The sequence below is a fragment of the Pelobates fuscus genome, chromosome 1 (assembly GCF_036172605.1).
Source record: "Pelobates fuscus isolate aPelFus1 chromosome 1, aPelFus1.pri, whole genome shotgun sequence".
NCBI classification, from domain to species: domain Eukaryota; kingdom Metazoa; phylum Chordata; class Amphibia; order Anura; family Pelobatidae; genus Pelobates; species Pelobates fuscus.
The window spans coordinates 456,564,092-456,580,598 of record NC_086317.1 but is presented as its reverse complement, the minus strand read 5'-3'; the positions used below and the strand labels follow the sequence as shown (position 1 = coordinate 456,580,598).

The 16,507-nt window shown below is 45.9% G+C and overlaps 1 protein-coding gene across 1 annotated transcript in view; it reads right to left on the bottom strand.

Annotated features, from left to right (window-relative positions):
- The window catches only part of MRE11 (MRE11 homolog, double strand break repair nuclease), a 164,737-nt gene that overhangs the window by 22,605 nt on the left and 125,625 nt on the right, over window positions 1-16,507 (bottom strand). The window contains exon 19 of the mRNA XM_063430661.1: window positions 15,905-15,986. Coding sequence (XP_063286731.1) covers window positions 15,905-15,986 — 82 coding nt within the window. The remainder of the gene's footprint in view (window positions 1-15,904; window positions 15,987-16,507) is intronic.

The window sequence follows — 16,507 nt, the reverse complement described above, 5'->3', positions numbered from 1 at the left end:
CTGGAGTGTCGAAGGTTACCTATCCCTGATATAGGCCATATAGTGTACGCATTCTGGTCGGCTCAAGATTAGTTCGTAATATACAACCAAATGGAGGAACCCAGTTGCAGGATGAAGAAGATAACATTATTATTAACACACAGATGTACGCTTAATATGTGCCTCCTAATTTTTTTTTTTTTTTAATTCTTTATTTTTGTGTGCATATGGTTTACAAACATTCCGTCCATGCCCCAACAGCATCGACAGGCAAGCAATATAACAATACTTAACAATTGTGTGGCATTTGATGGTGCTGCACTTTTTGGTAATATTTAATATTAGCTTTTTTCTCTCAGGAACAGCCATGATGTCAGCTGACGGCGGATATCAGGAAACGCTATATATGACATGCATTAGTTTTTTAAATAGGGTTAATAACTTGGTTCATAGCACGTTGTACATTCAATTTTTCCTCTCAGGAGTGGCAAATAATGTCGGCTTAATGCGCATAGCAGGTAAAGCCACATATGATATGCATTAGTTTTTAACAGGATTATTAAACTAGGTTCATAACACTTTGTACCTTAGAGTTTGTCTCTCATGAGTGGCAAATAATGTCGGCTTAAGGCACATAGCAGGTAAGGCTATATGTGACATGCAATGGTTTTTATCAGGGTTGTTAGCTAGGGTCTTATCCCTTTGTACATTTGAGTTTTTCCTCTCAGGAGTAGCATATAATGGTGGCCTAAGGCGCAAGGCAGGTAGGGCTATACATGACATGGATTAGTTTTTAACAGAATTGTCAATTAGGTTCATAACTCGTTGTTCATTAGAGTTTTACTCTCAGGAGTAGCACATAATGTCGGCCTAAGGTGCATAGCAGGTAAGGCTATACATGGCATGTATTCGTTTTTATCAAGATTGTTAACTAGGTTCTTATCCCGTTGTACATTAGAGTTTTTCTCTCAGGAGTAGCATATAATGTCGGCCTAAGGCGCACAGCAGGTAAGGCTATACATGACATGTATTGGTCTTTAAACAGAATTATTAACTAGGTTCATAACATTTTGTACATTAGAGTTTTCCTTTCTGGAGTAGCACATAATGTCGGTCTAAGGCGCATATCATGTTATGCTATATATGACATGCATTAGTTTTTTAGCAGGAGTATTAACTAGGTTCATAAGACGTTATACATTAGAGTTTCCCTCTCAGGAGTAGCAAATATTGTCGGCGTAGGGCGCTTAGCAGGAGATGCTATATATGATATGCATTAGGTTTTTAACAGGATTATTAACTAGGTTCATATCACATTGCACTTTTGAGTTTTTCTCTTAGGAGTAGCAAATAATGGCGGCTTAAGGCGCGGAGCAGGTAAGGCTATATAAGACATAGAAGAATTTTGGGGGCTAATTCGTTAGTATGTGTAGGCGTCTAGTCCGCAGGATTAACGTTATTTTGCGAGAGGTGGTGTACTCTTATGTTGGGGGCTATGTGGTCGAGGTTTCAGGACAGCAAAGGTGAGTCGGTGTCGTGTTAACCCCCCCTTAGTGTGTAGGTATTTCATCTGGCTAGATTTGGGGCTAGGGTTAAGCCAGGATCAGGATTTAGCCTCATTTAAGGTCTGCCGCGGGGGTCACTTAGGATTAGATGTCGCCCTAGCTGCTATCAATCCACATTGTTAACGGTAGTACAAAAAAGGACAAGAGAACAACTAAACATATATAAGAAATAAAAGAAATAGATAATAATCAAATAAGGAAAATAGAGAGGCAACAAGCAGGAACAGCCAGCATAAACAATAGCCAGGTACCAGTTCTGACAGTGAGCATTATGCTGTAGTTGGGGGTTCACCCCTCAGCGGCGGCGAGTGTCCCTGTTTGTGCCACCCGGTCTCAGGTGCCGGTTGACTGGCGGTTGACCCTTTGTGCCTTAAATGCGGCAGAGGGTGAAGCCGTGGCTCCGGTCGGCTGGAACGGTTGGACTTTGGATATGTCCCAGATGTGAGCAGGATGTTGTCTCGGGGCTTGAGCGGTCTGCACGGGGTGTTGTGGTAGCTGCAGTGCGTTCAGCACCGAGTCCATCTCTTCCGCTTCAGTTATGCGAGTTGTCGCGCCTCCATGCGAAATGACCAGGCTTCGAGGGAATGCCCAGCGATAGGTGATGTCGTGTTGGCGAAGTGTGGTGGTTAGCGGTTTGAATTTGCTTCGCCATAGTAATGTGGGTCTGGATAAGTCCTGGAAGAAGGACAGGATGGCGGTTTCAAACGGGAGGGTAGCTGTTCCTCTTACCGCCGCCATGACGGTTAGTTGGGCCGACCGTGTCAGCAGCAGTAATATGACATCTCTTGGTACGCTCGCCGGAGCTTTGGCGGCCCTCGGTATGCGGTAGATCCCCTCGATCGTAGCCATTTTCGCCTGTTGTGGCGTGAGTAGGGAATTGAGGAGCCTCCGAATGTATGGCAGTAAGTCACCTGGGGACACTGTCTCCGGGATTCCCCTGATCTTCATATTTCTGCTCCTGTTCCGGTCCTCAAGTGCATCCAAACGGTTATTAAGCTGAGTCTGAGTGCGCTGTAGGTCAGCGTTCTGGGCTTCTAGCTGTGTACAGCGTGCGTTGAGGTCCTGCGAGCTTTCCTCTATAGTCTTAACTCGCCCCTCCACACTATGTATTTCTTCTCGCAGTATGGCGACGTCTGCAGCAAACAGTTTGCGGAGGTTGCAGAGTAAGGCCTTGATGTCCCCCTTCGTGGAGGGCAGTTCGCTGTCCTCGTCGGAGGAGGGGTGATAGAGACCCCCCGATGTTGGGAATTCATCCAGCTCGTCCATGTTGCGTTCCTCGGAGGAGGCCGAGGCTGCGTCGCCATATTGTTTTGGTGCGGTGAGGCTCTGGGCCTTTGCAGGCCGGAGGAGAAGGTCCCCAATGTCGCGCGTTCCTGTCGGTTTTGTTGCTCCTTGATGTTTGGCTTTCTTCCCCATCTTTGTGTACCTCAGTGGAGGTTGAATTTGTGTGGAGAAGGTGTATAATTTGCTTATTTCAGGCTTGTTGGTGCGGAGCTTTGCTAGTGCACGTCTGCTCTGTGTAGTTGCTGGTTCCGCCCCTCTGTGCCTTTAACTGCAATAAAGCTTTGTTTTTAAAATTATTTCATGCCACAGGAGAGGATTATCCATCTTTTAAATACAGGAATCCAGTTTTTATAGCCAATTAAAACATGTTACATTTCAATTTCCCAGGATACCTGGCTGCATGTAACCATTCTGAGATTAGACTAGTGGCTTCTCTTATTATAGAATATTTAACATACTCATACTCAGTGACTTCCAAGCCAAGAAACATTATATATAAATATTTTTCCCAATTAATGCATGCTAGTCATGTGCATTTGACGCCAATTCCCATAGTTAATGTTTTTAACCTTTCGCACAGCTCTATCACCGAACGCTCATAAACCAGAAAAAAAAATAAAATCTAATTCTAGTGCTCATAGAATAACTGAATGGAAAATTATATGCTGTCTTGGTTTCATAGAGTATATTATGTTTTAATTGTATGTTAGCGTGCCTGTAGGATTAATAAAGGTTATTTTATTCCCCCCCATACATTTCCAATATGTCAGCACGTCACTGCTTGAGTTATGGGATAATGCAAGAAAATGCCCCTCTGTTCGAAGCAGATTCACCTTTTTTTCCCACGGTATTAAAAAAAAATACAACTCCTCGATACCAAAGCTTTATAAGTACAGCTAAGATTTCTGGGAGCTGTAGTTCAGCTGTCAGTGTGGTACTGCTGAACTTCTACCATCCCTGCTGAACAGCTGCTAAGTGTTGATTTACACAATTAAAGTTTTTAACGGCTGTATTATTGGAGCAAAAAGGGAAACAAAGAAGGGTAACGGGCTTTCATTTTACTAAATAGAATGAAAATTAAAATCTAGTGAGAAAATGAAAGCTACTGAACATTCTTATTAGATTGGTTTTTCTTCATGTAAATAGTATGACGCGTATGGCGTAGGAATTACATTACTCCCCCGCAGTGCTGTATACTAGTGAATGAATGGCATGAGTACGAAGGCATTTCTGTGCCGGTCTCTGAGCACGAACGAGTACACTCATAGCATCGAAGGTTATAATGCCTTGGAGCATCTCTTTTTTCCCCTTAGCAGCAGTATTAACCCTTGTAAACTCTTCAACAGTCTTTACTGCGCTTAGGGAACAAGGAATTATAATTCCAGAGAAGTGACAGTTTAATACAAACCCACTCAGCATTATCATCTGGGACTTAAGCTACACATTGCACCGAATATCTCATTGTTACTCAAAATCTTTATACTGGACTAGTCCTTGAGTGATCTTGTTTCCAGGAAAAGTATGTTCACGTAGACTGCACTTTTAAAAAGCCAAGGACTTCTGGATTATGCTTCATTTGTTAAATTCCCATTAATCCTGATCATTATACTAGTCTATTCAATTTGGTAAGACATTAGCTGAAGTATTTACTGCAAGGCTAACAAGGCATTTGCCCTGGGTGGCAGCAAAAAATGCCAACCCCAAACGCCCCGGGAGATGCCTTGAGTCATAACCCCAGAGTGGTTGCCATGCATGTTGTAGGCAGGCAGTGAGGGAGCACTGATCTCTACACTCTTCTTGCACTGCTCCCTCGCGCACCCTGCTGTTATGCCGGGAGCCAGAATATGACATCACTGCGGCCCCGGCATCACTAAATGGTGCATGAGGGAGCAAAGCAAGACAGTTACAGCTCCCTCGCCGCCTCCATTGTGCACACACGCGGCCATCAGCCTGCCTAGGTGGCAGTCACAGTAGCGACATTTGACTCCAGACAAAAAAAATCCACATTGGATCTCAGGGAAAGAATCCACTCCAGCTCTGAAAGGTAGGGTAGCTGGGTGGACTTAAATTAAAATTGATTTAGAAAAAAAGGGTATAAGAAAATGTGTGTGTCTGTCAGTGAAGGTGTGTGCGTCAGTGAATGTGTGAGTTGGATAAATTAAAATAAATTTAGAAAAAAGTGTATAAGAAAATGTGTGCATTGAATGTGTGTGCCAACGACTGTATATCTGTCAAAGAGTGTATGTCCATGCAAATATCAGTAAGTGCGTGTGTCTGTTAGCCAAAGAGTGTGTTGGTACTAAACAGGAAAAAGCCTTGACAGACAGGGCTGGGGAAAATTTATATTAGGGAGTGTTTGAGTTTAGTCGAGAGAAGCACAAAGCCAAAATACACTACTGATTAGAACTTACAATAAATAACTACAAAAAAGACCCAGTATATATTTTTGTCCGATCCAGTGAATAAATAAATAAAATAATTCTTGAGGCTCAGACGTGGACAACCGCAATTGTATTTTCCCGTCTGTATTCGCTTGAGTGTATCCCAGGGTGGGAATATAAATTTCACCTGTTTCTTATGGTCAGCAGGCTTCAGTTAGACTCATTTTTAAGTACCCATAAAAACAAAAATAAAAAAATGTATATGGAGTAATAAATATTTACAGATCATTTCAGAATTAAAACATTGTTACACAACTTGGGTATTTAGTTCATAAAATCCCTAAATATGTCACTGGCCACCATATTTCACTAGTTACAGGAGTTAGTACAAACTCTGGGTACATGGTTTTCATGTACCATTATACAATGGTATAAATGTCAAAGTATAATATTATAGCTCAGCTTGTAGATAAATGAGCTTATATTTCTGCTTAGCTCCCTACACCAGAATGCATGCGGTACGTTCGACGGTGCACCTGATAAGGCTATATCACTCCTTATATTGCAGAGAGTTCTTTACAGTATTATAACACCAAGCTCTATTTTTACACTGGATATATCTCTATGCTGCATTGGTAAAATTGCCATTGTCTTTGATAGCGTGTTCTATAGAAATAGGATTTATGACCTGCACATGTTCTTTCAACACATTTTGTCCTATGTCGAATACCACTCTCTAAAGTAATCTCTCAGGATTCAACAGTCTGAGTCATCAAAGACAGCTCCCAACTATCAATATCAAAAAAGGTCAAAATAGTTTGTCTTGAGAATGTTTAACCTATTTCTGTGCTTCCAAGATGTGTATTTTATATCTGTGTAGATGTTGATATGGGCTTCACATTATAATATTAATTTTTCTTCAGACGGCTATAACTATTGCTTGGAATAACTAATTGTGCTGCAAATATACATACACATATATCTGCTATAAACCAACCAATCTAAAAGATGGCAGGATGAAAAAGTTTCACTAATTATACTCTTGAGCAATTGGAGACACAAGATTAACTACTCCTGACACTCACAACACATTCAGATTGCTGCAAATGCAGAGAGGTCAAATGGTGAATGGATCAAAACAGCTATTCCGCATGCACTATTTGATGGGAAGGTTGTGTGGTTGACTTATCAGGCACCAGTCTGTAATTCAGACTATTTCAGGGTTTATTTGAATGATTACTAGCCCTGATGCTCAAACTATTTATGTCCTTGTTTGGCATTTTTTTTCATTGATCCATAAGTGAAAAAGTTTCAGTGAGTTTTCTTTTGTTTGTAATTTTTTGATCCTTTTAATAAAAACGTGTATGTTTATATTGTTTACAGGGCCAGGCTGGGTCAGGGGTGGCAATTGCCCGCCAGGCCACCTAGAATTCTAAGATTAGGTATTTTACCAGCATAGGCAGTATCTCAGCCGGAGCCAGGATTAGTAATATCCCGTCAGCATGGTCTATTTATTTTGCAGCTGGCATCTAGCCAGCCAACCAGTTACCTATGCGGGAAAGGGAGGTGGGCAGCATTGTGCCTCTGCACAGAAATCCTGTCTGTCTGCCTGCCTCCGTCTCGCGCTCCTAGTGTGTCTTGACAAGTCAGAGGGGATGCCGTCTGGATGCAGAGCAAGTGCTGGGAATGCAATCAGTGTGCCTGAGCAAGTTGCTGGGGGAAGAGAGATGGCACAGAGCTGCTGGGGGCAGAGAGAAGAAACAGATATGCTGAGGGCAGAGAGATGGCACAGAGCTGCTGGGGGCAGAGAGAAGAAACAGATATGCTGAGGGCAGAGAGCTGTTGGGGGCAGAGAGATGGCACAGAGCTGCTGGGGGCAGAGAGAAGAAACAGATATGCTGAGGGCAGAGAGCTGTTGGGGGCAGAGAGATGGCACAGAGCTGCTGGGGCAGAGAGATGGCACAGAGCTGCTGGGGGCAGAGAGAAGAAACAGATATGCTGAGGGCAGAGAGCTGTTGGGGCAGAGAGATGGCACAGAGCTGCTGGGGCAGAGAGAAGAAACAGATATGCTGAGGGCAGAGAGCTGTTGGGGCAGAGAGATGGCACAGAGCTGCTGGGGCAGAGAGATGGCACAGAGCTGCTGTGGGCAGAGAGATGGCACAGAGCTGCTGTGGGCAGAGAGAAGAAACAGATATGCTGAGGGCAGAGAGCTGTTGGGGCAGAGAGATGGCACAGAGCTGCTGGGGCAGAGAGATGGCACAGAGCTGCTGGGGCAGAGAGATGGCACAGAGCTGCTGTGGGCAGAGAGATGGCACAGAGCTGCTGTGGGCAGAGAGATGGCACAGAGCTGCTGGGGCAGAGAGATGGCACAGAGCTGCTGGGGCAGAGAGATGGCACAGAGCTGCTGGGGCAGAGAGATGGCACAGAGCTGCTGTGGGCAGAGAGATGGCACAGAGCTGCTGTGGGCAGAGAGATGGCACAGAGCTGCTGGGGTAGAGAGAAGGCACAAGGCTGCTGGTGGCAGAGAGATGGCACAATGCTGCTGGGGCAGAGAGATGGCACAATGCTGCTGGGGCAGAGGGATGGCACAATGCTGCTGGGGCAGAGGGATGGCACAATGCTGCTGGGGCAGAGGGATGGCACAATGCTGCTGGGGGCAGAGAGATGGCACAAAGCTGCTGGGGGCAGAGAGATGGCACAAAGCTGCTGGGGGCAGAGAGGTGACACAAAGCTGCTCTGGGGAGAGAGATGGCACAAGGCTGGGGCAGAGTGATGGCACAGAGCTGCTGGGGGCAGAGAGATAGCACAGAGCTGCTGGGGGCAGAGAGATAGCACAATGCTGCTGGGGCAGAGAGATGGCACAATGCTGCTGGGGCAGAGAGATGGCACAATGCTGCTGGGGCAGAGAGATGGCACAATGCTGCAGGGGCAGAGAGATGGCACAATGCTGCGGGGGCAGAGAGATGGCACAATGCTGCGGGGGCAGAGAGATGGCACAAAGCTGCTGGGAGCAGAGAGATGGCACAGAGCTGCTGGGGCAGAGAGATGGCACAGAGCTGCTGGGGCAGAGAGATGGCACAGAGCTGCTGGGGCAGAGAGATGGCACAGAGCTGCTGGGGCAGAGAGATGGCACAGAGCTGCTGGGGCAGAGAGATGGCACAGAGCTGCTGGGGCAGAGAGATGGCACAGAGCTGCTGGGGTAGAGAGAGAGCACAATGCTGCTGGGGAAGAGAGATGGCACAGAGCTGCTGGGGTAGAGAGAGAGCACAAAGCTGCTGGGGCAGAGAGATGGCACAATGCTGCTGGGGGCAGAGATGGCACAGAGCTGCTGGGGGCAGAGATTGCACAGAGCTGCTGGGGGCAGAGATATGGCACAGAGCTGCTGGGGGCAGAGAGATGGCACAGAGCTGCTGGGGGCAGAGATATGGCACAGAGCTGCTGGGGCAGAGAGATGGCACAGAGCTGCTGGGGCAGAGAGATGGCACAGAGCTGCTGGGGCAGAGAGATGGCACAGAGCTGCTGGGGCAGAGAGATGGCACAGAGCTGCTGGGGCAGAGAGATGGCACAGAGCTGCTGGGGCAGAGAGATGGCACAGAGCTGCTGGGGTAGAGAGATGGCACAATGCTGCTGGGGCAGAGAGATGGCACAATGCTGCTGGGGCAGAGAGATGGCACAATGCTGCTGGGGCAGAGGGATGGCACAATGCTGCTGGGGCAGAGGGATGGCACAATGCTGCTGGGGCAGAGAGATGGCACAATGCTGCTGGGGCAGAGAGATGGCACAATGCTGCGGGGGCAGAGAGATGGCACAATGCTGCGGGGGCAGAGAGATGGCACAATGCTGCGGGGGCAGAGAGATGGCACAAAGCTGCTGGGAGCAGAGAGATGGCACAGAGCTGCTGGGGCAGAGAGATGGCACAGAGCTGCTGGGGCAGAGAGATGGCACAGAGCTGCTGGGGCAGAGAGATGGCACAGAGCTGCTGGGGCAGAGAGATGGCACAGAGCTGCTGGGGCAGAGAGATGGCACAGAGCTGCTGGGGCAGAGAGATGGCACAGAGCTGCTGGGGTAGAGAGAGAGCACAATGCTGCTGGGGAAGAGAGATGGCACAGAGCTGCTGGGGTAGAGAGAGAGCACAAAGCTGCTGGGGCAGAGAGATGGCACAATGCTGCTGGGGGCAGAGATGGCACAGAGCTGCTGGGGGCAGAGATTGCACAGAGCTGCTGGGGGCAGAGATATGGCACAGAGCTGCTGGGGGCAGAGAGATGGCACAGAGCTGCTGGGGGCAGAGATATGGCACAGAGCTGCTGGGGGCAGAGATATGGCACAGAGCTGCTGGGGGCAGAGATATGGCACAGAGCTGCTGGGGCAGAGAGATGGCACAGAGCTGCTGGGGCAGAGAGATGGCACAGAGCTGCTGGGGCAGAGAGATGGCACAGAGCTGCTGGGGCAGATAGATGGCACAGAGCTGCTGGGGCAGAGAGATGGCACAGAGCTGCTGGGGTAGAGAGATGGCACAATGCTGCTGGGGCAGAGAGATGGCACAATGCTGCTGGGGCAGAGGGATGGCACAATGCTGCTGGGGCAGAGGGATGGCACAATGCTGCTGGGGCAGAGGGATGGCACAATGCTGCTGGGGGCAGAGAGATGGCACAAAGCTGCTGGGGGCAGAGAGGTGACACAGAGCTGCTCTGGGGAGAGAGATGGCACAAGGCTGGGGCAGAGTGATGGCACAGAGCTGCTGGGGTAGAGAGAGAGCACAATGCTGCTGGGGAAGAGAGATGGCACAGAGCTGCTGGGGTAGAGAGAGAGCACAAAGCTGCTGGGGCAGAGAGATGGCACAATGCTGCTGGGGGCAGAGATGGCACAGAGCTGCTGGGGGCATAGATTGCACAGAGCTGCTGGGGGCAGAGATATGGCACAGAGCTGCTGGGGGCAGAGAGATGGCACAGAGCTGCTGGGGGCAGAGAGATGGCACAGAGCTGCTGGGGGCAGAGATATGGCACAGAGCTGCTGGGGCAGAGAGATGGCACAGAGCTGCTGGGGGCAGAGAGATGGCACAGAGCTGCTGGGGGCAGAGAGATGGCACAGAGCTGCTGGGGGGCAGAGAGAAGGCACAAGGCTGCTGGGGGCAGAGAGATGAAAGTCTGGTGGCAGAGAGATGGCACAAAGCTGCTGTGGGGAGAGAGATGGCACAAAGCTGCTGGGGTAGGGAGAGAGCACAATGTTGCTGGGGCAGAGAGATGGCACAGAGCTGCTGGGGCAGAGAGATGGCTCAGAGCTGCTGGGGCAGAGAGATGGCACAGAGCTGCTGTGGGGAGAGATGGCACAATGCTGCTGGGGCAGAGAGATGGCACAGAGCTGCTGGGGCAGAGAGATGGCACAGAGCTGCTGGGGGCAGAGAGAAGGCACAGAGCTGCTGGGGGCAGAGAGATGAAACAATCTGGTGGCAGAGAGGCGACACTGGCAGGTAGTTTGGGGGGCACAGATGGCACTGGCAGGCTTTTTAGATGCACATATGGCTCACTGGAAATGTCATGAATTTACTGCTCACAGGCATGATATACCAAGTATATACATTTGGTGCTTTTTTATATGATATTCCTAGTTAATGGATTTACTTTCATTGGCATAATATACTTTGTTTATGTATTTACTGCCCTTTGACATGATATACCAATGTGGCGGACCGCCTGGCACCCCGACTGGGTGGCTCTGCCAATCGCGGTTTCCTAGAAACACTGAGTACTCCTAAGCACTCCACCAGAGTGAATATCGCTGTCTCCTCCACACATGAGACGAGTCTCTATGTTGAGGGTGAAGAGGAACTGTTTAATGGAAGCCACAACTGGCCTTATATGCAAGTTCCCATGCAAGGGGTTTTTCATGACATATTCCAGGGGCATTTCCCACTGGACCTGAGGACTATGACAAAGTACACACTGTAATGACATAATGCGATAATGGAGTCAGGAACTGTACTAAACTCAATTATCTCCAGGCACAGAAAACAAATTTTACAGTATCAAGTAAGTACCCCCCAAAACACATGGAAACCCCACAAAAGTCACATCCCCTGATAACCTTGATCTAGGGGACCAACATATCAAAAAGTCACTCAGATCGGTTAAGGATTTCCACGAAAGTCATAATTTGACTGACCGCACACGAGGCTCCTGCCCAAAACAGTTCCAGAGAATCAGGGCTTGCGGTCGGTTTAGTTCGTTAGTTTAAAACCGAACAAACTACCGAACATAATCAATAGTCTTACCCTGCAGCTTGTTCCCCTTATCCAGACAAATGATTCCACTGAACAGTGTGCCCTTCTAGGTTGTGTAGAACTGTAAGCAGACGAGGATGGAAGTACAGCGGTGTTCGGGAGTTTACGTGTCCGATTTTAGTTCCAGGAACTCGACGACCAAACACCGCTGCTTACGTTCATGCGAACAAGACGACCGCCACCTTGTGGTCGTTCATGCGAACAGCGGCCACCCAGACAAACAATTAGAACACTGCGGTTTGAATCGTTACCAAGTGTTAATAGGGTTTAACAAGCTCCCGGGTGGTCTCTGGTTCGTGCAGCTGTTCGGTTCCCGAACCACATAGTCCCAATTGCACGAACAGAGCCTCTTAAAAGTAGATTAGCCCAGATCTATTGCAGGGGCCTCCAAGAACATGTGGCAGAGGCATTTTTGCCACAACTAAGTTTACGCATTTAATGTGAATTGGCATGAAATATTAAGTTTATGCATTTACTGATCATGGCTTGATATACAAGGTTTATGCATTTAATGCATTAATAGAATTCCCTTGCTGGAAAATACTTCAGATCTCTTTTTACTAAATGCTCGCCTGGTTGGGGAGATCTCCCTTATTGATTAGTGATGTCCAAGTGGGCAAGGTAGATGCTCCCCGGGCTGCTATGTAACAATTTTTCACCCCTAAATGTCCAAGTGCCCAGTACTTTCTATTTAATTATCTCGGATGTGAACCAACACATCTATTTTGATTGTGTACATGTGTCTATCGTAGATGTTAACGGGATAGTAAAATTGCTCTATAGGTCTCTAAATAGTTTTTGCCCCCCCCCACAGACCACAGATTTCCAGCCCTCCCCTGATGGTTTATAAGTGTTCTACTCACAAGAAGATGGCATGGAAGCATGTTTTTTTATTTGGATGCAGAGTTGTTGCATTTGCAACTTCCAAGCAGGAAGGAGAAGAGGTATATTTAACTCAGACGGAGATGCACAGGCTAAAAGACCACTTCAAAATAAAGAAATATATATATATATATATACTGCCTTTCTTTTTTGAGTGGAATGAAAGAACTAGTTCATATTGAAAGCCACACTAGTTTATTCATGCATGTGCATGACCTGCCAATCATACCCTCTCCCTGAGTTGTATTATTGAAGTCAGCACCGAGATCAGCGAAGCTCCTCACTTCGGCTTTGAAATATAGCTAAAAGGGGATGAGGCGCAAATCCCACCTTGTTGTTTGATTGACAGTCGTAAAGTGTGCTCATTTCTCTTGAAATAGACACTTTCATAAAATAAGCCTGCTGGGACTGGCAAGTTATCCCAAAAGAACTTCGGCAAACTGAAGGACTTTAAAATACCTGCAGTGCAGCTTTAAACGCTTATACCATCAAAGGTGACCTTTTCAACAATACATTTTCTGGAAGACAGGACCACTTTTTTTTTTTTTTTTGCATTAGTGAAACTTGTATAGTGTCTAAACATTATTGCAAATAGCGCAGGCAGTCTGGTATTTGAAAGCAGATTAATTTTCACTCCCAGATATACTTCTCAATGATTATAATAAAGGTTTGTTTTTGCTTTTTTTTTATGATGCAATGACAGATTGACATTCAGCAACATGTTGTAAATGAATCCTTTCTAAAAACACGTAGCGCCGAGGAACACTGCCATCATAAACACTAATGTATGAATTACTAAACAGGCTAATAAACTAAAAGCAAACAAGAAGTTATTTTTTTTTCTTGTCATTCCCTAGGCAAGGTTATCATCTTCTCCTTTATTTATACCCATTTTAATAAAATGATTAATGGAACCTGTAGGAGTCACACACCCGTGCAGCATTTGGACATTCACCAGGGAGGTCATCAGTTCTGGTTTTATTGTAATTCTTTACAACACTATATCTCCTTCTCCTGAGCTCCTCTCAGCACGTCAGGAAAGGAACAAGTACTGAGTCAGCTGCAAATAGCAGTTTCTGCCCTGGAGTGTAACTCTCACTAATCTCAGCAGGCAAGAACAAGTACGTACAAAAAAAAAAAAAAAAGCACCTAAAATATATTGTACAAACACGATCATAACAGCTATAGGCACAGGGATCATTCAACCATGTAAAAATTCAAGACAAAAGAAAGGGATGCATGTTCTATGGCAATGGTCCCTTTTCTCACTATAGTACCCCTTGTCAGCTTATTTATATAATTAAAAAAAAAACTAATTTTAGCAAAATGTTTGCTATTAACATAGTTACTGTTATTCCAAATATATACCGGTAGGTGTTTCTCTGCCCCAGGCTCCCCCTGCTTCTCCTATGTCACAGGCTCCCCTTCTCTTCCTCTGCCCCAGGCACCCCCTGCTTCTCCTATGTCACATGCTCCCTTTCTCTTCCTCTGCCCCAGGCACCCCCTGCTTCTCCTATGTCACAAGCTCCCCTTCTCTTCCTCTGCCCCAGGCACCCCCTGCTTCTCACAGTGCAGATGAATGCACTGACACATATGCATATACGCAGACACACATATAGACACTGACAAATGCAGATGCACACAGAGATACAAACACTGACATACATGCAGATGCACACACAGAATCACACAAAGATACAGATACAAACACGGACACAGAAATAAACACTGATACACATGTAGATAAAACCCAGACACAAAAACAAACACTGATATACATGCAGATACAAACACAGACACACATACAGATGTATAGACACATAGATACACACACTGACACACATGTAGATACATAGACACACAGATAGAAACACAGACACACATACAGTTGCACAGACACACTGATACACATACTGGCGTACATGTGGATGCACAGATACATACACTGATACACATACACATACACATGCTGGCACACATACATATGTACAGACACAAACACTGCCACACATGCAGATACACAGACGTACAGATGTAAACACTGACACACATACAGTTGAACAGACACACAGATGCATATATACGTACATAAATATATAGAAACACTGAAACACATGCAGATACAGACACACACTGACACACATGCAGATACAGATGTACAGACACACAGATACAAACACTGACAGACATACAGATACACAGATATAAACAATGACTCACTCACAGATACTCAGACATACAGATCCAAACAACAACACACATACAGATGTATAGGCACACAAATACAAACACTGGCACATATGCAGACAGACAGATACAAACACCGACAGACATACAGATACAAACACTGACACATATTTACACAGATGCAAACAATAATTACACACACAGAGATACAAGGACATACAGATTCAAATACGCAGACACAAAGATGCACAGACAGACATAAAGATCCAAACACACAGACACAAATAATACATACATATAGATACAGACACCCAAAACACATATGCAGGTCAAAATTTTAGCCTACCTTTTGGGTGCAGAAGGGTGGCTTCTTCTCATGGCTCGGTCTGTTTCAGCTGGGAGGAAGTGACCGTCTCTCACTTCCTCACAGCCTCCCTTCAGAGAAGAAGGATCCGGTCACACTGTTAAAGTGCCCCAGTGCACGACCATGCCCCTCACTGCACATGTCCATCGGGTGGCCCTAAGTGTATGGACCACCCGATGGTTTCCAAACTCGCTGGTGCAACTGCACCGCTGCCATTACCAATTTTTTTCGCTTCCCCCAGGGGCCCTGGATTGTACCCCAGTAGGTACGAGTACCACGGGTTGGGAACCCCTCTTCTAGGGCATTCTAATACAGACTGAAGACAACCAGAAGATGATCCTACAGAGTTTTTTAAATGTTAGTATTGTTTTATTTCTTGCGCTAATACAGAGCACTTAATGATGACTGACTGATATGGGTAATATAGCAACATTTTTTAATTGAATTGCCTACAAACGGAGAAATCCATATATAAATATTATATCTCTGGGTTTATTTATTGTATTAAATGCAACCTGTGCATTGCAAGATGAAACTGTATTTAAGAAAATAAAATGTTTGTGCTGTTGGTACATGCTCATTGCCATAAAAATCACAGAGAATCTGGCACTAGTGGCTCCTGGCTTGCAGAGAAATCTGATGTTTCCGGTTTTGTTTTTCCCCTCTGTGCTGTTAATAGTCTTTTAAAATCAAAGAGTACCTGGCAGTAATGGCTTGCCGTGCAATCTGATGATTCTTGTTTATCCCTTTGCTGCGAATAGTCTTTGAAAATCACAGAGTATCTTGCATTAGCTTGTAGGGCAATCTTATATTGTGTATTAGTTTATTTTACTCTGTGCTGGTGAAAAAGCATTTGGTCCCTCCTGTGATTCTAAATATCAGTGTCATCCTTCACGATGGAGTAACTGTTTGCATATTATTGTCATGTGTGTACAAAATGTTTAAAAAAAAAAAACCAGAATCTCCCTTGTAATCAATAACTCACCTCATCATCATCTATGAAGGCTCCTACACCCCCCTGACTCTGCGAACCTTTCTTGCTGTAGGAAGATGATGTACTGGCAGGTCTGAGAAGGAAAAACAAAGATAATGTATTTTACTGGAAGGCACAACATATTCATTTCAAATGAAATATAACAAAGTTATTATCTTTAAAAAAGGTTTAACATACAGACTGCCCCAATTTTGTTGCTTTTAAATTTTAAATTTTCTTTTTTATTATTTCACCATATTCTTTCATTCCCAATCAATTCCACTGTTGACTTACTTTCTGCCAGACTGACGATCATAATAATAATAATCAAGACATCTAAATAAAGTTGTTATGGTGCCAGGAGGAACCTGTCACGTATTCATCCGCTTATAAAAATGTGGTTAATGACATTTACTGTCCACACAGGAAAAGTTGTGCCGAGCAGCAACCTAATCCACAGAAGGGTTAATGCTGAGCAGCAATTATGCAAATGAAACCTGGTAACCGACTTTGGGGTCAAAGGCCGGTTACAGCCTATCAGAACTAGAGGAGGGGTATTTAGGCCCAAATCTCATCCTGCTCAGTGCCCTGTCGTGGTTTCCCTTGTGGTTGTCC